Source organism: Tinamus guttatus, unplaced genomic scaffold, assembly GCF_059628265.1.
Source record: "Tinamus guttatus ecotype Peru unplaced genomic scaffold, ASM5962826v1 Tinamus_guttatus_pri_ptg000510l, whole genome shotgun sequence".
NCBI classification, from domain to species: domain Eukaryota; kingdom Metazoa; phylum Chordata; class Aves; order Tinamiformes; family Tinamidae; genus Tinamus; species Tinamus guttatus.
Window position 1 is genome coordinate 346,464 of NW_028289044.1, and position 22,435 is coordinate 368,898.

Consider the following 22,435-nt stretch of genomic DNA (forward strand, 5'->3'; position numbering starts at 1 on the left):
ACTTTTTGATTTAAAGAAAATATATTGCTATAGCAGATAGAAAATTAAACTTTATAGAAAAAGTATTAAGGTTTCATTTTAAGTAAAAATAGTGTTGAACAAGCCTATATATTAACTCAAAAATTATTTTCTGCAGGATACTTTTACACAGAATTTTTTAAAAATTCAAGTCAGTTGCATAGAAACAAAGGAAGACAGAGACACTTTCATTGCAGCTCAGTAGAAAAATGTAAACTTCCCATTCTGTCCTCAGGCCCTCAGGTATCTGCTGTTTTCTTGCCCCGCGTGAGGTCCTGGCGCCCCATCAGGAAGCCCTTTCCAGAGCTCCTGCATTTACTGTCCCATCCCTGGAACACGATGCCAGTGTCCCACCCGCCCTGCCTTTGTGTGCAGTCTGTGGTGCACGTTATGTACAAAGGGATTTTCTGGTTTACTTTGTTTTTGGATTACTGCAAGACTGCAGACTTCAGTAGTATCTGCTGAAGCCCACTACCAAGCTTGTACAGCACGTGCAGAACAGTAGTTCTGAATATTCATCTTTTGCAGTCAGTTATTTACATAATTCATTTCTATGTACAAAATAAATCACTAATTCCACATTCCCTTTCATATTCAGTGTACAGACTACCGTAACAGTGCTACAATTGCTATGTCCTGATACATAGCTTAAAGAGTGTTGTATTTTTCTATTTGCATTTTAAAACACATACTGTACTTCACAATCCTTGCAAAGTATTGTAAAACCTTTGTATGTCAATTCTCAGTGATAGAAACTTTTAAGATAGAGTTAAAAGAGAAAGGGTTATTAACAAGATCTGAAAATTTTGAAGATGCAGATGGAACTTTTGAAAAGTAACACTGCTTCCTATGCATTATTTTAATGCAAGTTATTACAAAGTATTCTTAATATTGAGAATAATAATTGTTTCTCTCATCTCTTAATTACTGCCAGTCAATCCAGCTGTGTCCTATAGAATTTCTGTTTCCATTAGTCCTGGATGGGATTAAGTATAGTACATTATTGCTAGTTGCCCCACTACAGAACTTACATTTCTATAAGTGCAAAACAGGGTATGTGTCTTTTTTTTTTTTTTTTTATAAGGCACAGAATATCCATTATTTCCAGTGTAATGCAGAATCCTTATCAGTTTTAGAAACTGAAAATGTTCGTATGCAATCTCTTAAGGGTTTAAACTGTTTCCAGAATCCAACTCTTTCCTGGTGTCCGAAGCTGAGTAGACAAGTAGTGACATGGAACCAGTCTGTGAGACATTGGGTATTAGGGAACTGCTGCTTTGTAAAGGAGGAGATTCCATAAAATCAGTTTTAGGAGTTAACCTGTAAGTAATTAAAAATAAAACACAGAAAGTCAGTTTTAAGCACAATACATTACTCTGAAAAGGAAACACGTTTATAGCAGCAAACACAATGCAACTTCAGCTGTGTTCTTTTCAATGCAGTTCTGCATAATCCTGGGAGCCTGTTCTTTTCCACAATGTATGGCAGCCACACATTTCTCTACACCCCCAGTGACATGTTTTTCTGAGCTTTGTAGCACTGTACCTTAAATCTAGCTCAAAGATCTTTAAAGAAAAACATCGTAAGAGCTAAAGCTCTGGCACTTGTCACTTAAAAAAAATCCTAAACAATTAGCCTGCAGGCTAAAGCTACATGATGTGAGACCCTATAGAAAAAAAAATGTTTAAGAATTACAGCATTCTTTGTTGACAGCTGAGGTTTGATTGCATACTGACTCCTCAGATATAGGAGAAACAGCAAATACACAGGAGTACTGATGATGTAAATATGCAGCACAAAGAGGAGGTCGAAAGTCTTACCTTCCTTCACCTATTCTCTTCACGCTCCCAGACAAGCTGCTCAATTCATATGAAGTATCTGCTTTGCTTCTTTTTTCCACCTGATCCACAGTCAGTTTAGAACTGGATAACATGTGGTCTCCACACAAGTCTTCGCTCCCCTCGCCTTTTTGGGCTCCATCTGCCTCCACCTCTTTCTCAGACGAGTCTGCAGATGTTTTAATTTCTGCAACAGTTTCCTGGCTTAAGTAGTCATGGTTAGTGATCGCGACTGCAGAGGTTCCGTGATTTGTTGTGCCACCTGTGCTAGTCCCCATGGACTTGGAAATAACTTTCAGTTTGTGTGAGCTGGATTTGTAGTGCTTCTTTTTGTGCTTAACTTTGGAATTGTGCCGCAAGAAAAACTCACAGGATTCCTGCAGCACTCTGCGACTCTCACTGATCGGACTGAAAGAAAATACAAAAGTGTGACTAAATTAAGAGCATAAATTCAGATAATTACTGTAATACATAGTTTCTTAAACCAAAAATGTATAAGAATAGCAACCAATGGGGTGATCTGAGTTGGATGTAATGAACAGGAGGAAAACAATTACATGTGAAGAGGGGGAAAAATCTGGTTATAATGGCTCTGGAGTTACTATGTCTGGGAAACAATTAAAGCCAATTTCTACATCTCTTACTTCAGCAAGCAGCTCCAATGGTGTCAGGGGGTTAATCATCTAAGAAAGGAAAGTAGGATTAGTGCATAAGCAGCTGTATTACTAAATTAAATTTATTAATGCAAACCTTGCTCGAGTGAAGAAATGGTAGACTTACAAATTTGACTTATTTTTAAAAACTTATGACTGAAAAACGTTAACATCTGAAACCAGAAAAATGTACAGGAAATGGAAAAGAAGGGAGAGGGAAGGGAGCTCATCATCAAGGAATGCAGATATAAACCAAAAGGATGTTACGACTGCTGGTGTGGGAAATGCACAGGAATAGAGAGATCTAAAAACACATTCATAATCTATAAGTAGTAACCTAAAAAGAAAGAATCACGGAATAAAGAAGAAAGAAAAGAACAACTATAGGAAACCAAGACTCTGTTTATAATCTGTTTCTATCCAGAGACAGAATTTTACGAAAAACTCAGTAATAAAAGTGGATTACTCTGTTCAAGAAAAAAAGTGGTGCAATACAGTAAGTGAAACTGAGTAGGGCACAATGCAAGTACTTCTAAAATAACACAAGGAGGGCAGACAAGGAAAGCCCAGGACGTGCTGTTGTTGCATGGCAGCAAACACAGCTCCGCGCAGCGGCAGCCGAGGAAGGGCAAGCTGATGGCAGAGTTACCTTCCCCGAGTTAAATGGGAGTGAGAAACAGACCTCTGTCTTCTGAGAAGGTAGTCAAAGACGTCATTGCCTACATAAAATTTCCATAGATTCCATTGGTATTTTGTCTATTTCCCTAGGCAGCGTTTAAGCTCCAAAAAGAGAGAGCCCAAAGATGACACTTTGATTACCTGAGCTATATTTAAGGAAAATGTCTTACATCCAACATATTTTAAAATACGCACTTTAAAAGCCAGAAATAATAATAAAGAGAAGTTCTTACTCTCTTTTGCGGTTTCTGTTGAAGAAATTGGCCCATTCAGAACAGGTCTTTTTACTTCCCACCCAAAAGACTGGAGAAATGCCAACAATTAAGGTCAGTAGATATTTCATCAGAAACAAAAATATTTCTGGTCTTGCTAATACCTTTGCCTAGAAGATAATGAAGTTTAATAAATACACAGAAGAAAAAAAAATACATGTTCATTTGTATTTTATGTTCAGAAAACAAACAAATCATGGGAAAGATGTTCTTTCTTGCTTGTTCAGGCTTGTACTGTAGACAAATGTACAACATGTAGAGTCAAGCGAGGTAAATATCTGCTTGCAGGTTATAGCTGAAAACACAGAGGAGATTAGTTAGAAGGAAATATTTTCTTTTAAATTGGAAGGAAAGGTAATTTTAACAGTGTAACAGTGTTAGCAAGCATGTTCTTCAGTGGCAGTTGGTATGTGGGAGCTTGAGCCCTTCAACTTGAAAGGAACAATAAAGGGATGAGTTGGAGTTAATCAGATCAGGCAGCATCTTCAGGGAGCCGCAGGGAATTACAGAGCTGCTCTCTGCTGTTTATTGCAAAATTAATCCACCTCTTTGCAGAACAAGATCATAGGAGCTCAGACATTTAACTCAGTAAGAGATTATTATCTTCTCCTCCCATGCTGCAGATTTAATTTATGTTATCTGCTTACATGCCAATTCCATCGACGAAAGCCCCTATCTTTGGTAGGTAGGTAACACTTTTTACTTAAATGGAAGTTTGTTTTTATTTGGTTTTGACCTGATCAATGTAAAAAAGAAGCCTGTAAGCAAGCCAAGGCTGGGAGTGCAACTTTAAGCTCCTGGGTAGTTCATGAGTGCTGTTTATTATAGGGATGGGTCTGATCAAGCATGTTTTTGTGCAACAGTCCCTGCTGCTTTCTCTCTCCAAAAGGTTAGTTAGAGGATGAGAAGACATGTTCTTCTTTATTACCCTGAACTGCTATATTTAAGCACTTCAAGACAAGTCTTTAAGAAGAATAAAACTACTGTCAACCTTATTTTTGGTCATTTATGTTGTACGGAGCTGCGCTAAAAACCCACTGAAGACCGTGCACATGGTAAGAACGTTAATGGCAACAAAAACAACCAAGAAGGCTGCGAGTTGTGATATTCTTAGCTTATATTTATTTCAACATAGGAAATATAGAGGATGTTTAAGAATGTGGAAGGATTGAGCCTTATGCCACATGCTGTGTTTATATTCCTCTTTATAATGGTAGTTTATGGCAGTAAAACTACAAATAAGTGCAAAGCAATGAAAGATGACATGAGAAACCTGCAGTTCTCTCAGCAATAGCTTCTGCTTTCATATTTGCGCTTAAATCAGAGGCACAAGCCACAAATCACTTGGGATTACAGGGAGTTTTTAATGTATTTACAAGAAAATCGAATCTGTAGAGAACAAGTACAGATGTACTTTAAAAGCCTTTCTAAAGAAGGATTTTTTAAAAAAATCTGCTAAATAAGAACATACCAGCAATTTAGAACAAACTTTCAATATTTGTTGATGATGATTTCACCTTACTGCAAATTAGGCTGCAAGTGACAACCATCATGTAAAAAATATCCTAGAAATTTGTTTTGTGAGCAAGTGTCTCACACTTCTATGCTTTAAAAAAAAAAAAAAAGAGAGAGAGAGAGAGAAATAACAGTGATTTTAAATTTGTGGTTATAAGCAACATTTTAAATCCAATTTAGACTCAATTTTCAAGAATCTACTTTTCAATTTTGACTGAAATTGAAGCAAATTCTCCTTTGGCACTAAGATCCCAAGCTGTACAACCAGGCAAGAAAGTAGAGAGCAACTGTTTTCAGTAATAGATACTGGGTGGAAAGCAGCACATATACACACGAGCACTTTATCGTGAAGTTCCAGTATTTTCAGGCTTATATAATCCTTTGAAAGCTGTGAGTTGGAATTTAATTGCTGAGCAATATCTACCTGATCAGTGAAAAACTTGACAACAGAAGTGTGATATTTTGGCTTAAGGACAACATTTTGGTTTAAGAACAACCCATCACTGCATGTTCTCAAATTCTTACTTAAACTGAAAATAACCTGCTGAACCGCATTGCCCTATAGTGACACATGACAATGTTATTCAAGCTTGCTGTATTAATTATCAAGAAATCTGTTACTTGCCTGGTAAGGACAAGGGATATGGTACTGGTTACAGTGGTCGAAGACCCATGTTGTTTCCCAGATTTTCCGATTCACCAGTTCATAGACGTAACACCCAAGAAGCGCCACAAGCGGCACCAAGTATAAACCACTAAAAACTCCAATTCGGATCATAAATTTCTTGAGCTTCTCTTGGTTCCTGCCGTCGTGCTGTATGACTTGCCGCACGTGATTTAAAGAGATAATTCCGGCTAAAAGGAGAGAGAGACCAACAAAAACACAAAGGCACAACGGCAAAAGCACAAAGTACAGAGACGCATCCAGATCATAGAGCCCCACGAAACAAACTCCGCTGATATTGTCCCCTTCAACTTTGTTCATTGCAAGCAGCATAATAGTTAGGAAGCCAGGTATCCCCCACGCGACCGCGTGGAACCACATGGCCTTTTGGGCAATGGCTTCGCAACTCCATTTTCTTCCTGCTGCAAGGAACCAAGTGATGGTGAGAATCACCCACCAGATAGTTCCTGCCATAGTGAAGAAATACAAAACCATGAAGAGGACGGTACAGGCTTTGTTCTGGGAGCCAAGAACCACCGTTTCACCAACTTCTAACTTATCATCTGCCTTGTTACAGGCAGTTCTATTTCCAAGTAAAAACCCAATAAAGTACATGAGAGAAACTATGCTGTAACAGACCGAGTAATATATGATGGGCCTCTCTGGGTATCTGAACCTTTTCACATCGATCAGAAAAGTCAGGAATGTGAAGAGAGTAGCACAAAGACAAAAAATTGACACTATCCCAATGAAGCTCTTTGCAACATCCAATTCATAATTTTTGAAGTACATATTGGGACACGGGGGTGCACACTGATCAATTCCTAGGAACTTGTAGCCTTGTCCATTGGAAGTGTGTAGGTGTCGTGGACACCAGAATCCGTAATCCCTTCGCGTCTCTCCCGGGGTCTTCTGAGTCCCGTGTGCGTCCGCGGTCACGGCAGCAGTGGCGGGAGCAGCCTCATCACAACTGACCAGCCTACATGAATTAACAGAGCAGAAGACATCTTAATACCCCTCGTTATCACCTGCAATTTATGATTCTTTATAAGTGAGAAAAAATACTCTTCTAAGCACTGTTAAATTCTATAGATGATGCAAACTATGACTTGTGAGACTAAAATCAGGTAGCACATTAAAAACAGTAGACTTAAGATTCTATTTCCAGTTTAAAAGAATATTCAAATACTGTTTGAATTCCTACCAAAACTGCAATTTTTTTTATGGTTTCAGTCCGCATCAAAACTTTACGTACGCATATAAAAATATTTACAGTAGATTTTTCCATCGGGATAACTGTATATGGATGGAGACGCATTGTCAAATGAACTGGTTAAGCAATAAGTTTCCATCAAGAACATGGAATGAAGGCTGACAGCAGCAAGGATTTACTGATGCCCAGTATATGACGCTATGGAATTACAACTTTTTGTGTTACTCTAATATTTCACTGCTGATGTCAGTATTACAAAAACTACCAAATTGAAAGAGTCAAGAAAAAACTAATATATAGGTACAGGTATAGCAGAAACTAATCACTATTTTTGCAAATTTTACAGCTCCATAGCACTTGCTTAAAAATTGCTTAATACTCTGTTGCTCGAGGGTTGACCTGAACAAAACAGGTGAGCTACACATACAATTAATACTCTAGGATTAGCACTGTGGCTACACTCTGTATGCATAAGTCAAACCGGTAAGCATTTGTGTCCCATAAAAATGGGACTTTTATTTATATGCCTTCTGAGCTTAAGTGTAAGTTTAAAATAACATTTATTACATTATAGATTTTAGAGCGCCCATTTGCTTCCCAGATACAATATTAGCTGTCCTCTCTGAAACAAAGACCTGAAATACTCTGAGAAAAAGGTGAAATCCTTGTGGAAAAAAGAAACAAAGACCTGAAATACTCTGAGAAAAAGGTGAAATCCTTGTGGAAAAAAAAAAGCAGACATTTGGCACGCAGCACAGGGAAAGTAAAAGAAGATTTAATTTGCTCATTTAAGTGATTAGTGCTGTGTGTGCATTCAGATAGAGTGCTTTATATATCAGCAAATTATTTATAAACTCCCTGTGAAGTACACATTATTGTCTCTAGTTCAGAGATGAGAGAGTGAAATCTATGCTGTAACATTTAATACTTCATTTAAATTTAAGTGTTTGTTGAAAAAAAGCTTCTCTGGAAATCTGAATAGTGAAGAGCACTTACAGCTGCAGAACATTATTGTAACTGGAATCAAAATTGCTTACGTGAAATGCAGGTGATGAATAATAAAAAATACTGCTATGCAGTTAACAGTTGTGTCTCCGCTGTGGAGACTACAACAAAATGTTTTTTTTAAACAGATTGTCAAGATTTCCAGTCTAATCTAGATCAAATATGCTGTGTTTGAAAACATCACCTCCACAACCTGACCCCGAAGGAGCACCCTACCTGTCGCACTGCAGCTCTTCAGGCCACACGATCCCAAAAGTGTCCATGAGTTGCTTGCAGTCGGAATACACCTTCTCACAGAGGCTCCGGCAAGGCTGGATCACGTGGACTTGCTCCAGGCAGGCAGGGACAAACGCTTTGCACAGAAATGTGTGGACGTCCGGTGAACAGTGAAGATTCATAAGGGTAAGAAAAGGCTTTAAGAAAGAAAAAGACTTTGGTTAGTGATTTTTGAAAGATAATTCAAGGCAGTAAAACTATTTTTCATCACTGTGGCTCGTATTTCTTCCCCTGTAGAAGTAAAAAGAGGGGTGAACACCATTTGCTGCACAAAGGGAGCAGATCCCAGCGGTTTGGCTGAGGAGAGAGCTGACCCCGAGCTCCACCAGCGCCTCCAGCATGGAGATCTGGCCCATCTCCAACGACCAAAGTTTGATTTTGCCAACTTGATAAAAACAAAAGTCTCCAAGGTATAATTACCAAAGCCCAAGATGTTAAAACATGGGGTATAAGGTTAGTTTCCTATGTTCACCAATCAACTTCCAAATAATCAGCCGGAGACTCCAGGAAGCACGTGTGTCTGTAGCTCTGTGGCACTTACATTTCCAGTCCTGAGCGCTGGGTCACGTTCATCACCCTCCTCCTCCTATCGACAGCTTCTCGTGACCACTGCAGTCCACATCTCAGCAGGACTGAGGTGGTCTGTCCCTTCACCAGTGAGTTACTACGTACCCAGACCCTGCGGGGGTTGCTATTTGCTTTGCCTGTGACGACAGGTAAACATTCCTGCTTGGGTTCATTTAGGCAGAACAAGTGAATTTAAATCCCATCGTAACACTGAGGGAATTAACCCATGGATAAGTCTGCAAAAAATCACGTCTTTTGCAACCCAGCCGTCTGAGAGAACAAGCAACCTGCCTGTCCAAAGAGCTGTGTGTTTCTGTGTCTGAAAAGGAACCTCCGTATCGCTTCTTGCCGATACGCACACGTGCCAGGACAGCCAAGACATTCACTGCACCTCGAAGGCTGCAGATAAACAGACACTGCATGAAGCTTTGAAAGCAGGCAGAGCTTTCAGTACAAAACAGTGCTACAATTATCTTCTTATTTAATTTTTTGGTGATAACAGCTGCATATCTGAATTCATCAACCAGTGCCTGGCAAAGGAAGGCCTAATGTCTGGGTCTAGACCAGAGCCCTTAGTTCTGTCAGCCCGAGAACATCCCAAGTTACCACATACCCACAGCCAAGGGCCGGGCTCATCGCTGAGCAGGCAGCGCAGAAGGAAAGATACTGGTAAAATGACAGTATTCCCCCCTTCAAAATAGCTACAAATCCTCAAGGAGCGTCACCAATAAACACAGGAATGTGGGAGGGACAGAGAACATAAGACGGGGTAAGAGCAATGAATTAAATTTCCTTTGCATAAAAATCATGCAACTAACTTTGAAAGCACCGATATTTACTTCGGCTCTTTTCTTCCCCTTCGGATAAAATAAACACAATAACCTGTGTACCTGTATAGATCTCTTACAAGAACTGAATTTATTTTTTAAGTTAAGTTTTGTAAAAATCATTGTTAATTCCTTCCCTTTTTACCCACAATTCATCTCATTTGGTTGATTTAAAAATTAAAATTCATTTTCTATAGCCACTTTTAAGATGCCGCTCAAACTTATGCAGACTTGCATAAAACAACGTTTTCTCTGGAAAGTGGCAATTCAAAACATGATTTTCATATTTCTAAAAGTGATTTTGTCTGATTTTTTTTTCAGTAGATGTTTTGAGTAACAGCTAAAGTTCTGCACAGCGTCACCCGATATAATGTGCCAAATGAGGCTACACAAGTAAGCTCACTCCATTCAGAAAGGATGAAGAAAAGATACGGAGAGCATAATGGGATTTGTCTAGTTAAGAAATGCAGGATTCAGGACCGATCCTATGCATTCAAACATAATTCAAATGCCTGTTATATAAAAATGCTTAAAAGATAAAATTTAACAGCAATCACTGCTATCAGTAACACTGCCATAAATCAGAGCTAGATATTGACCACTGAAAAATTACATGCACGCAAGAATTAAATTACTGAATTGGCTGAATATTGGAGTTTAAAGAACATGTTTTTAGTTTAAAACCAGGTGCCTACTTATAAGTATTCCGCAGAAAAGGTAAATGGCAGGAAGCAGAAAGCCACAGGCGTTGCTTGTGAGAATAACTGTCCTACAACCATCCCTTTAGCTTCAGCTAAAACATTTTTACCTGCTGACGCCTGAAATGAGGAGCAGGAAACGAGGCGCTCTGGAAGCAGGAGCAGCCCTGTGGAGTCAGACCAAGTGTTTGCTTAGCTGGTGCAACATGAGCCCGGGAGGAGCAGACGTCTCCCGGCCTTGAGCATCGGGGCTCGGGAGACCTCCCGAGCTGCAGGCTGGACCAGGGCGTCCTGTCTAAAGGATATCCAGAGATGCTCTTTCCCAGGAACGTATCTAATCCCTTTTTGAATTTATAAAGTACTCCTGCAGGAAGTTCTGTCGCATAGTTTAACCAGGCACTGTCCAAGAAAGCACCATATTTTACTGGTTTAGGAGTTTTAGGTAACTCCTAAGGTATCGTGACTTAGCCCGTGCCTTTTTAAGGCAGCTCCCAGATTATTCACTGCTCTTCCAATGCCATTTTGCCAACCTGCCATCATGGTTTTTCACAGGCCCCAGATTATCTCTTCATTAATCTAGGACTAGTGTCCTCATATAGGATCTGCTGTATACTTTGGGTCATTTTTTTTTTTATCCTCTCATGTGCATATTTCATGTATGTATATACAAACATATATGTGTGTGTGTGTATGTAACATGTATGTATACACACGAGGGGTGTAAGCATGCTTTGAATTTACACATTAACATAATACTAGTTTTTACTTTTTTTCCTATTCCTTTCTGAATCTATGTAGCATTCTGCTTGTCTTTGAACACCAACTTCCCATTTCCAGCATTCAAAGAGACCTTTTGTAGTATTATTAGAGATTCCAACAATTATTTTTTGAGTAACAGCAGCTAATTTAATATTGTGCCCCCTTAGCTGTATGAGTAGTTGGGATTACTTTTACCTCCACTCATTATCCTGCATTTTCCAATCCCAAATCTCATCTGCTATTTTAGTGTCCAGTTGCATCTACATGAGAGCTCTCTGCAAATCTCCAGTTTTGCACTCTAAGCAAATGTATTATCCTGCCCTTTGCCAGATCACTTATGAATTAGCTATTTACCACAAGTGTCAGTCCAGACGACTGGGGAACCCCTCCGGTCATATATTTCCTATAGAATCACTCTATCATCTAATGATTTTTACACTGTACATTGTGGAAGAAAAAATAAGGGGGGGGGGTTATTCATTCCTGCCTTTTATTCTTCACCTTCTTCTAGGCAGGTATTAGAAAAGAAAATGCCCTTTGGAGTTTCAGCAGTTTCTTTAAAAACCCTGGGCTATGGACCATGTCAAAATACTTTTGAAAACTAAAGTATATAAATTGGCTGAATCTTTCTTTACAATAGTTGTACGAAATCTCTCGAAGAACTTCAATCGATTTTATAAGCAATGAGCTCCCTTGACCAAAACAAGTCTACAAAACATAGAGCTCTCCCTTAAGTACAGGCAAATAGGATTTGCAATACATAAACTTGTTCTCAGAAACAGTCTACTTTTACCATTTAAAAGTATCAGAAGAGGTCACGAATTGGGCTCAAAACACTGTTCATAATTACATATCTTTAGATGTGGGCTTTACTTCCAGTTACCCAAAATAATAGGCCTGCATTTCCTGATGGACTGTAAAAGCTAAAATAAAAACACGCCAAAGGCAGGCAAAGCATTCCCTCCTCCTGCCGGGCAGCGTCGAGCCACAAGGAACGGGAAGCCGAGGCCACAAGCTTGCTACAAGCAAGAATTAGTTGCTTCAAGGCTGCTATAGCAGGTCCTGCAGCCTAATCCTTCAGCCCTGCTCCAAGCACAGCAAGAGGCTGCACAAACGCAGCAGCCTCCTGCTCCCAGGGCTCCAGCAGCAGCCGCTGCCCCAGCCTGGATTCCCCCTCTCCCACCAGCTTCCCAGGCGTCCCGAGCACGTCCCATCGAGCGGCTGCATGCACGTACTCGCGCGTGTCCCGAGCACCCCGACCCGAGACCACGCTCCCGGACTCAGCAAACCGGTAAATCTAGACCTGGCTTCCACAGCCCTCTCCCCATTAGGAGGCTCAGGCCTCGGAGGTGGCGCAAGCCACGTGGAGCGGGAGGCTTTTCCAGGACAGTGCCTGGCACGTCTCAGCGAGCGTTGCTATCACAGGACGAATAGTTGCAAAAAGCTGCAGTTTTTTTGTCATTGGTGATGGACGTGCTAAAATAGAGCAAAACCAGGCTGGTTTAAAACCAAGAGTGGAGCCTCACGTAGCCAGTGGAAGCCCTAAAATAAAAATTTCTATCTTCCCCTACTTGGCAACGGAAACAAACCCCAGGAAGCAGGAGGCAAGCTGGAATACACTGACCACAGCCTACAGCAGCAAGAAGCCAGCTCCCGAGGCCAGCGCGACGCAGGCCATTCCAGCGTGTTGTTAGGACGGAATCGCTACAATCACGATTCCTATCTATATTAAAGACACATTCTCATTCATGAAACTGTTCGCCGGCTTTACAGGGAGACAGACCTCACCTAAAGGGGAGGTCTCATTAAGGTCTCAAGTAAGTTACAGTGCCAGATGCAAACCCAAATGCTGCCCAGTAAGCGTCATTCTGGAATCACCATACAGCCTCACAACCTAAACACCCCTCATTTCACAAGCTCACTTTCAGATGTGCTACAACCACCATGCACATAAATGCTCTGGTGTCCAATGGACAGGCAGTTACTACTCTTCACACTCAGCGAGCTAAGTCTACAATTAATCCTCATGATATCCTTAGCCACCTCTATAAAGATCTCAATTAAAAGAGTGAAATGAACGGAGCACGGCCGACTGAATCCCACACAACTGTTTCAATGGAGTCATTTTGGACCCCGTGCAAACGAGATTAGTATCATACCAGGGAGACGAACGCAGCGCCCAGACGGGCTGGGCAAAGGGGCGATCTCCTCGTGTCTGCCAAGTTTTCTAATTCACACAATTGATTAAGTCACGAGCAATAAATGGACTCATGCTTGACACCAAATGAAGGATGAAATTTAAATTCTATTTTCAAATCAGATCAATTTAAAGCAGGGTTGAGAAAAGACTAGCTGCTTCTTATTGGAAGTTAGACGGATGGATTCAGATTAAGGGCAAATTAGAGGCATTTTTAAATTAATACGTAAGGATTTAGAAAAAATACTTACCTTGCAGGAGCCTGGGGCAGTTTAAAGCACCGTATCTTGTTGATACTCGTCTGCTGGGAACTGCCACTTCCCCAGCAGAGTTGCACACCAGAAACATGCCTGCAGCTCATCGAATCCAGTGCCGTGTCAACCACCCCCCACTAAACCACCAGTGAAAATAGCATGAACTAATCTGCTAATTTAGCAGTAACTTTGTGAGGGCCCAAGCGCTCCATATGAGTATCTGAATTGCGGGCAGTAACCAGTATTTGCTGATGACAGCAGTGAGTATCAATTGTAACCTGTATTTTCTAACCTTAGTCAAAATAGCATTAGCTCCTGTATAAAAAAAAAAAAACAAACAAACAAACAAACAAAAAACCACCTTCCAATGAGCTGTTCGAAGCTCACAAGAGAAATCACCAGCATTTCAAACGCCGCGTGAGGCCAAGGCTCACGGGGGAAGGTTTCTGATGCCCCGGCTGCCGCTCAGCACTGAACACCCCCCAAAAATACATCACCCACTGCACCCTCAACATGCCCTTTTAGCCCCAAAAGTACACACAGATAAAGCAGACTATTCTGCTTTTAACTTCTGTGCATTGGTAACTTCTTTATGTTTTTCACGCACTGGCAATTTACACTACAAAATTTAAGGTAAAATAATCCATGACCCTGTCTCCTTTTAACATACTTAAACATAAAAATAATACACACACCCGTATTTTTAAAATCATAAGAAGTTTAGAAACAAAATAAGCAGGAACATTACATCTCAGTAAGAGAAGTTACGGCAAAACAAACTAAACATAAGCATTTCAATACCTTCCAAAATGTCTTGTTAGCAAAATTCACTGCATTTGTGGTTCTAACCCAAATTATAGCTTGAGCTAAATTACAGATCAAATTACAGCCTCTACAATTTACTATTCAAAAAAAGGCATAAGGGCATTTTTACTGAGCATTACAGAACTGAAATATTTAGGCAATGCTTTCAATTATATGTGTTTTCATGTCCATGTATATTATACATAGCATAAAAAGACAAATATGAGCTACAAAAACTAAGACGACTGTGGGCCCTCAAACCTCCGAAGTCTGGACTACTCCCACGAGAGCTTCATTTTAGCTGAACTTTGGCACACAAGAATCTTCACTCTTAAATACTTCAGGTCTCTGCCATTTCTTACTGTAGTAACTGGCTTTACTCCTGACCGTTTTGTGCATAACACGGTTTAGAAGCAAGTCATTGAGACAGCTGGCAGCAGCTACCTGTGATCTAGAGGTAGGCTCCCGATTTGGAGGGAATTACAGCAGAAGCAGTTATTGTTCTGAGCCCAAAACAGAGCAGACTGGAGCCCTTCTTGGAATTTGCAAGGATCTAGTTGCCTCCTTTGCCACTTTGCCATAAAACAAAAATTTCTGCAATCTAAAAAACCTGAGACATCATGAATGCATAGCTTATTAACTGATACGCTAACCTGAGGAAACCTGGGGAACTTGCTCCACTGAATATTTAAGTATTTTAATTAAAGTGGTATAATATCAACATAGAAGATAAAGAGTGATTCCTGTGCTGGAAAAATGCATAATCTAAAGTTAAGAGACTTTCCTGTCATTATTGATTTATCCCAGGTGGGACAGTGCTTCTTCTCTTGTGCAAGATACCTCTCCTTTTCCAATAAAACCAAGCCAAGCTCATATCAGATGAAAGCCAGGACATTCACCATCCCTTAGCCAGTGCAGAATTATCTTTTTTTTTTTCCACAGCAGTTGAAATTTAAGGACTTTCTTGCCCTTCAGTCACAAAGCTTCACATGGTTCAACAGGGACTTGCCTCATGGTCGGCAGTGTCAGCCAAGCAGCCCCCGTTGAAGGCAGAAGCCAGAGGCAGGAGCTGTGGGTGGTGACAGGGACAAGGGCAGATGGAGCCGCTTCCAACCCAGCCGCTCAACTCACCCGAGTTCCACTTTACACTCCCTTCTCCCATAACCATTATCTTTGCTACACTTTGAAAACATAAATTTAGATAATTCGAAAGAGAAGATTGTTGTATTACTGTAATAGCAAAAGCAGTATTTAAGTTTTGAAAAAAGCTATATAAAAGGTCTTTTAAGAAAAGTGATGTTTATTCCTAAGAACTTGTGGGAAAACAGTTTTGATCTTTTGCAGAAATGTGCCTTTAAGTTCTGATACTCTTTCTTCAGTTAGAACTTGAATTTTTGGAAGATAAAATGTCTAGCAGCAATCCTAACCTGAGTAGCTCTTTTGCTCTGCAGACTTATGCCTGCATCTTAAGTTACTTCTGTTTAACTTTTATTTACTCGGACCCACAGGCCTAGCTTTTGGAACAGGAGAAACAGGAAAAAGAAGGGTGAGGTGGGAGCAGAGGCATCACAGCCAACAAAATAGGCTTCCTACACTGGCTCACCACGGACTAGTGATGAGGAAAGGAGGATTTCTTTGCTCAGAGGGTCTCTCGTGCCCTGCAGAGCGCAGGGACCCAGGCCTGCCCTGTGTCCCGCTGCTGCAGAGCGGCTCCGTCTCCCTCAGCTCCAAGGGCTGCTCGCCCGGCCCCTGGTGCCACCCACCGACTGCTCTTGCCTTGAGCTGTGCTGGACCATGACAAGTCTCTGTCCTCCTGCACACAGCCCAGAAGAGGGCAGGGAACTGTCCTCCTCATCTCCTCAAGCAAGAAAATCGCTGCTGTGAAAGCAGCAATCGCAGCTATGCACGATACAGAGAAAAAAGCCCAAAAGGCAAGGGCAGACAAAGCAGCTACGTTTGCCCAAAAGGGAGCGAATCAAGAGCCAATAAATCAATGAGAACACAAGCTCTGTGGTCAAACTCTGTTACCCCCTCCACTGGGGTGCGGCACAGAGAGAGAAAGGACATGAGTTTGAGCAATAAGCATCTTGTTAACAGCTTTCACAACCCACTAACAGCCGAGGCCTGGATGATCATTCATCCTGTATTAATCAAAGCAAGATAGTTTTGAGAACGTCCTTCAAGATCTTGATCACTTTATCACCCTCAATAAACTAGTCCTCCCTAAACTGTTTTGCTACGAAGCAGATGCCAGGGTTTGTGAGGTTCCACAGGGCAACAGCCACTTCCTCAAAAGCATTCCTAAGACTGTGTGCAATAATGGTGAAGTCTAATGACAAATGCACCTTTCTAAGGCCCAAAGCTCGTGCTCTCTGTGCCCCACTGCAAGGCTGATGTGTTCCCAGCAGCAGCTTGAGCTGAGCTCCCAGACCACGACCTGCACAAGGCAGAGCGGTGCCAGACGCAGTAACGGCTCTGCCTGGGATTTCCTACCCCACATAAAGACACTAATTCACAGGTGTCCTCCAGGAGCAGGCTGCAGCGACAGCACTAAGCCCATCACTCCTCACGCCCAGTACAGAGCAGGCGTGGAGACGAGGGAGCCTGAGGAGCAGCAGCCCAACAAGCCTCAGAAACCACTAGGGCGTTTAGCAGTGCACGAGACATGCTGCAGGCCATGGTGGAGGGGACAGCAATGTGTTGTCACCACCTGCAGGACACAGCGACAGCACAGCACTTCCCAGGGAGGGCTGCAGCCGAGGGAGAGGTCTGCAAAATAGCCGTCCTCAGGCCAACTTCAAACACCACGTACAGCAGGATGCTCAACACATGAGGATGGCATCTAGAGCGACAGGGAGCATGTTAACCACCTCACCTCGGGAGCCACTCCTGAGACACCAGCTGCACGCTCGCACGGACACGGCCTCTGCGCATGGATGAAGAGGAACGCCTAGGAATCACATCCTTTCTGGACAGGGAGCAAGGCAGCATGGCTTGCATTACTGAGCAGATTGGGAAGGCTGATGGACAAGCAGCCTTGGGCTTTGCAGGCGACTGATATGCTTAAAGGCAGTGTAATGGGATGACACACTTTAGCTTGGCTGGGTGCAGACGAAGGATCATGGGATAATCACACTTGATGAAGAGCCTCGGTACTACTGATGAATGAAACAGTTCTTGTTGGCGGCAGCAATTTAGCCCATCAAGAGGAGTGAGCAGAGACAGGGTATGACTGACTGCAAATTTCCCACCACTGTAAGAAATGACCATGGTCTGGTTTCTGTGAAACACCCAAGAGCTCACACACGCACGTGCCAGCAAGCATGTGCGAAGCCCTCCAAATATTCCCTGCCCCTAGTTGTAGGGCATGGTACAGAACGGCACAGAAAGACAGTGTCATCTGCTCTTTTTTTGACCTTTTAGCCATAACTTCTCTACAAGAGAGCTGATGATTCTCAGTACATCAGAAATATTCATTTTCATGAAGTATTTAGGCTTTAAGTTTTAAAGTACAGGTATGATGACTCTTTAGGCTAAAGGGGACAGGACAAATTGCACCAGACACTGCTCATACAGGCTAGGTGAGAGAGGGGCAGGCTGTCTGCACAGGTCGCAGTGAGTTCAGCAGAACATTTTGGTGATGGTATTCAGCCTTGCAGGGAACAGATTTCCCTAACATTTCTGCAGAAGGTGGATTTTATTTTCTTATCAGCCGCCACCGCCTCCTCCTCGCATATATATGTAATAATTTAAGTTTGACAGGAATCAGGTTTCCAGGTTTTACAGGCATCTTCATAGCAAATTAATTGTGATCACTTGGTTTTCTTTTAAAAACTACATTCACCTAAAATAAGAATTTAAATTGTTTTAGAGTAGCACAAGAAACACAGGACTCCTGCATCAAGCCTTTGAAGGTATTTCAAAATGTTTTGGGCAGATTGTATGAGAACTGCAGCCAGTTTAACCTCTCCCACTGCTGTACCCGGCTCCATTGTACTTTCTGTAGACAAACACATTGTGTCACAGGATCAAAGCACTCAGGAGTGAATGGAAAAATTCAACACTGAATAATCATTTTTCCAGTCCCTCAGAGGTACTTTATTGTTCTCTATTTGTTATTTTCCAGTACTTTGTATAGCCTTTTTTTTTTTTTTTTAAATGCAAGAACACACTGGCTGGAAGCCTTTTCCTTTATACTTACACAGACCAGTGGATCTTACCCGTCAGGAAGCCTTAAATGCTTGTCTAGAACCGAAGCAGAACAGACTAAGAGATACAAACAAAATAATTCATCATGGAGTAAAAATCTCTGCTTTGCTGGAATGATGCTTTATACTGACGACCTACTCCAAAAAGTTGAAGTAATTTATCTTGGAATTAGAAGTGACGTGTTAATGAAACCACAACAAAAGGGCTTCTGCACTACTGCTCCATCCATCCATTTCCTTCAGTAAAGGAAGTCTAGATCTCCAGATTCCAACTTGAGCTCGTAATAACACCAACAGCCTCACTGTAAGCAGCTTAAAGATGAGGGCAATGCAAAGATCTGCAGATAACTGGATTCCACTGCCCAGCAGTTGTTAAACCAACATACTCCTCCAAAACCTGTAAACTTCATGGCACTAAGTCACCTTTATTTTGCTAAAATCTGCATTTGCATTAGCAAAACTATCCCAAGTATAGAACAAACTTAAACTCACTCCACCAAGTTGAAGGTCCAAAAGAATATAACTGGGAGGGAGTGGGAACATATCTGGAAATTGTACAATTTTTGTTGGAGAAAATAAGAGCCTAGAAGGACTATCACCATTAGCCAGACCACCTAGAGCAGAGATCATGAGATTGGATCAATCTTTCTTCAGTCTGTTCAGCGTTCTGGTTTATGGCATATCATGACAAGTTGATGTATCAGGGAGAAACGAAAGAGAAAATAGCTGCAGATCCAGCTGACTTCCCAGATGAAAGTCACCACCCAAAACAGCGGCTGCCTATCACCCTTTCCAGAGAGGACCACCATGAAGACATCATTCCCAAAGGGCCAGTGTAGCAACTTTGCTGAAAGGAGACAAAGCAACTGGTACAGAAGCCTGGTACGCCAGCAAGTGGAAGGTTCTTCTGGCCAGGTAAAGCTGTACAAGCTTTCCCACAGCAGCACACACCTACAGACCCTTGGAATGGGATATATAAGAGAATTATCACACCTATGACAAGTGAAAACTCCCTCAAGAGAAGCTCATCCTCTTCACTACCTACTCTGCTTTGCTTTTCCTCAGAGTAAACACTCTGAGAAAAAAAATAACAGGAAGAAGTTTCTATAGGAGAAGTAGAAAATGGGACTAAGATGAAATCCCTTTCTTGCCCAAAACAGATTTTTGAAGAAGTCTTCTCCACACACCCTGGGATGGCATGATTAAATAGCTTGCTCAAAATCAGTTAAACTAAAGTGAGAAAGGTATTAACAGCCTCAAACTCCAACCCAGTGTTTACATTTTAAGACCATGCCTAGTCTTGAAAACAGGCTGCGGGGACAGGGAAAGAGAGAGGGGGAATTAAAAAAAAAACAAAGCCTTTCAGCATTCCTAGTGGAGATCAAAAGAAAGAAATTGTAACCAACATACTATTAAAATTCTTCGGTATGAGTGAAGTTTGCACTACCAATTACAGAAAAATTCAAGCTCTTAAAACAACAGATGTCTCCTTCACCTCCCAGCCTGCTGCCTCTTCATGGCTGCAAAATGCAAATAAACAATATTCCAAATAAATCCACAGTTCCACTGCCTTTGCTGTGAAAGCAGCTTGCCTGACAGCTGAGCCTGAGGATCCTGGTACCCTCTGCTCTCGCAATGGCCACAGACAGACTGTGCTGGTGCCGTTACCGGCCACCAGAAAATCCCGTTTGACCGACCAACCAATCAATCAATCAGCGCTGATCAGTTACAAGCGAAACGAGGCAGACGAGCACGCCCACACATTGAAGTAGCTGAGGAATGTCTACATTACAGTAGCGAGCTGCACACAATTAGAGGGCAGCCTCTGGCAGTGACAGGACATGAAGAACAGAGAAGGGAAAGCCCAAACCCTAACAGACACTCTTGCTGCAAATAGCTCCAAGGAGCCACGGGTCAGTTGGCTGAGTCATGTCCCTCACCTGCTGCACCGAGGTAGCCAAAACAGAAGAAAGAGGAAGTTACAGAACTTGCTACCGCAGTTTTCATCAAATGTGTTGAGCGAGCACAGGGACTCCTTCCACACAAGAGGAAAGCACCAGGCACAGGTTTGGAAAACTGAGTAAGGGCAAACTAATAAAAATGGCTCTGCAGCCTATCTGCTGTAACAGCAGCATGGCTGGAAGGCATAAATACTGATGACACCCAGCTCAATGCCTTCGGTTGAGCCACGCCAGGTACGAACCAACAGCACACCCGGCCGGATGAAGCGGCAGACGCTGCGGACGACGTTCCAGGCACACGATGACTGCAGGAGGCGGCACGAAGTTCACGCGCTGAAGCCTACAGGCTCCCTCCCCATTTAAAAGGCGTGCAATTGATCTCCCTGGCATCTGTGGCTCACTTCAGTCGCTCACCAACGTGCTCACATGCACATCTTGTGACATTCAATGCTGTAACTCCCCACGGGGAGATACAGCGGGAGCCTGTGCTCTTCCAGCTACAGGCCAAGGCGGGAATCCTGGGAATACGAGGGAAAAAACAAACAAACAAACAAACAAACAATAACCCACGCCCACTAAACAAATGTTTTGCCATCGGAACCAATGCCTACAGAACCTGCATTATCCACGCACACTAAACACATGTATTTGTAAGTAATTCCAATGTTATCTTTAACTTTATAGCAGAAGCTTTTGAATTTTCAACTCACTTCACTTTTTGCACAGCACAAGACTGAGCTTTTCCAGACTTGAGCTAAGAGGTTTCCCCTCCTCTTACCACTATAAAGCCATCCTTAAAACTGGTTTAAAACTTGTTTTACAAGCCTCTCACCCAGAGACGCTCTCACCTCTACAGCTATTATTATTGGCAAAGTCTTTCCACAAGGTGGCCTTTTCCCAAGGGAGCCGGATGCTAAAGCCAGGTTAGGCAAAATAATATATTTTAACTGCAGACAAACAGGAAAGTTTCTCTTAAAGCGAAGAAACAACAGAAAGCAAAAATCTCAGGGGAGAACAGGGATAAGAAACAGCTTGGGGATTTACCCTTGGTGGACCGCTAGGTAACAAAAAGCAACTTCTGAACAGCCGCTTTTGCAGCACCTGTGCCCAGGCGGGCCACGGTACCCTCCAGTTTCGTGACTAGGGATTTCCAAGCGTTGCTCCGTGCCCGGGAAGTGCCCAGGCCGCTCGGAGCGGCCGCTGCTCCCGCCTTTCCCCGGGGAGGATCCCCGCGGCGCGCGGAACTCACCTCCATGCGGAGCGCGGCCGTGTCCTGGTCGTAGTGCCCCATGATGTTGGGGAAGAAGGTCATGTTGTAGGGCATGGCCGCGCACCGCGGCACGGTCACGGGCTCGCACGTGAAGAGGCTGTGGCCGCGCACGGCGCCCAGCAGCGCCCCGCACGCCACGAGCAGCGCCATCGCCGCGGCCGCTCTCAGCGCGACGCTCCGCGCCGCGGAGCGCGGCGCCAAACGCGCATCTTCCTGGCCGCGTCACGCTCCGCGCCGCTGCTCCGCGGAGCCCCCCATCCGCGCCGCAGCCCCGCGGAGGCCGTTCCGCCCGCGCGGGGCCCCGCTCCCAGCTCCGCCCCGCGGGCGCGGGCGGGGACGCGGCCCCCGGAGCCGCCCTCAAATGGCGGCCGCGGCGCGCGGGGCCCCTCGCGCGAGACTTGGGCGGCGGCCGCCGCGTTCCCGCCGCGGCCTCCCCCTGGGCCTGGCGCGGCCCCGCGGTTTAACGGCCAAACGGCGGCGGGGGAGGCGTTGTGGGAGCGTTACGGTGATTTGCGGGGTTTCCAGAAGTAACCGCCCCCCTTCTATCAGTGCAGTCTTGGAGTTTGTTTTCCAAGCAAGCGTGCCAAGTCCACTAAATTTCCCACTAAGCGTTTTAATTCCAAGAACCCACCTTGTTGCTGAGTTCTGTAAGTGCTCTGCAACTCAGCAGCGGGGCATTTCCCTTGAGATACCTATTCTGTAGCCCTGCAAAAAATGCAGGATTGGTGCAGGCGCTAATTAGATGAGGATAAAGTTGA

The 22,435-nt window shown here is 43.1% G+C and overlaps 1 protein-coding gene across 1 annotated transcript; it reads right to left on the reverse strand.

Moving 5' to 3' along the window:
- Positions 1-832: 832 nt before the first annotated feature.
- On the reverse strand, positions 833-21,827 carry FZD6 (frizzled class receptor 6). The gene is made up of 6 exons (XM_088533631.1): positions 21,657-21,827; positions 8,073-8,269; positions 5,600-6,617; positions 3,421-3,569; positions 1,839-2,264; positions 833-1,338 (listed from the first exon to the last, which is right to left on the reverse strand). Exons 1-6 carry the CDS (start codon positions 21,825-21,827, stop codon positions 1,182-1,184), a joined length of 2,118 nt encoding a protein of 705 aa, XP_088389757.1. The 3' UTR covers positions 833-1,181.
- Between the last annotated feature and the right edge of the window lie 608 nt (positions 21,828-22,435).

Bases quoted from the DNA above. Each gene is read 5' to 3' on its own strand.
- FZD6 (XM_088533631.1), bottom strand. From the start codon at position 21,827: ATGGCGCTGCTCGTGGCGTGCGGGGCGCTGCTGGGCGCCGTGCGCGGC. The intron at 3,570-5,599 runs GCAAGTAACAGA...ATTATCTTCTAG, and splicing joins ATATCCCTTGTCCTTACCAG to GCAAAGGTATTAGCAAGACC. The intron at 1,339-1,838 runs GTAAGACTTTCG...AATTACTTACAG, and splicing joins AAGAGAATAGGTGAAGGAAG to GTTAACTCCTAAAACTGATT.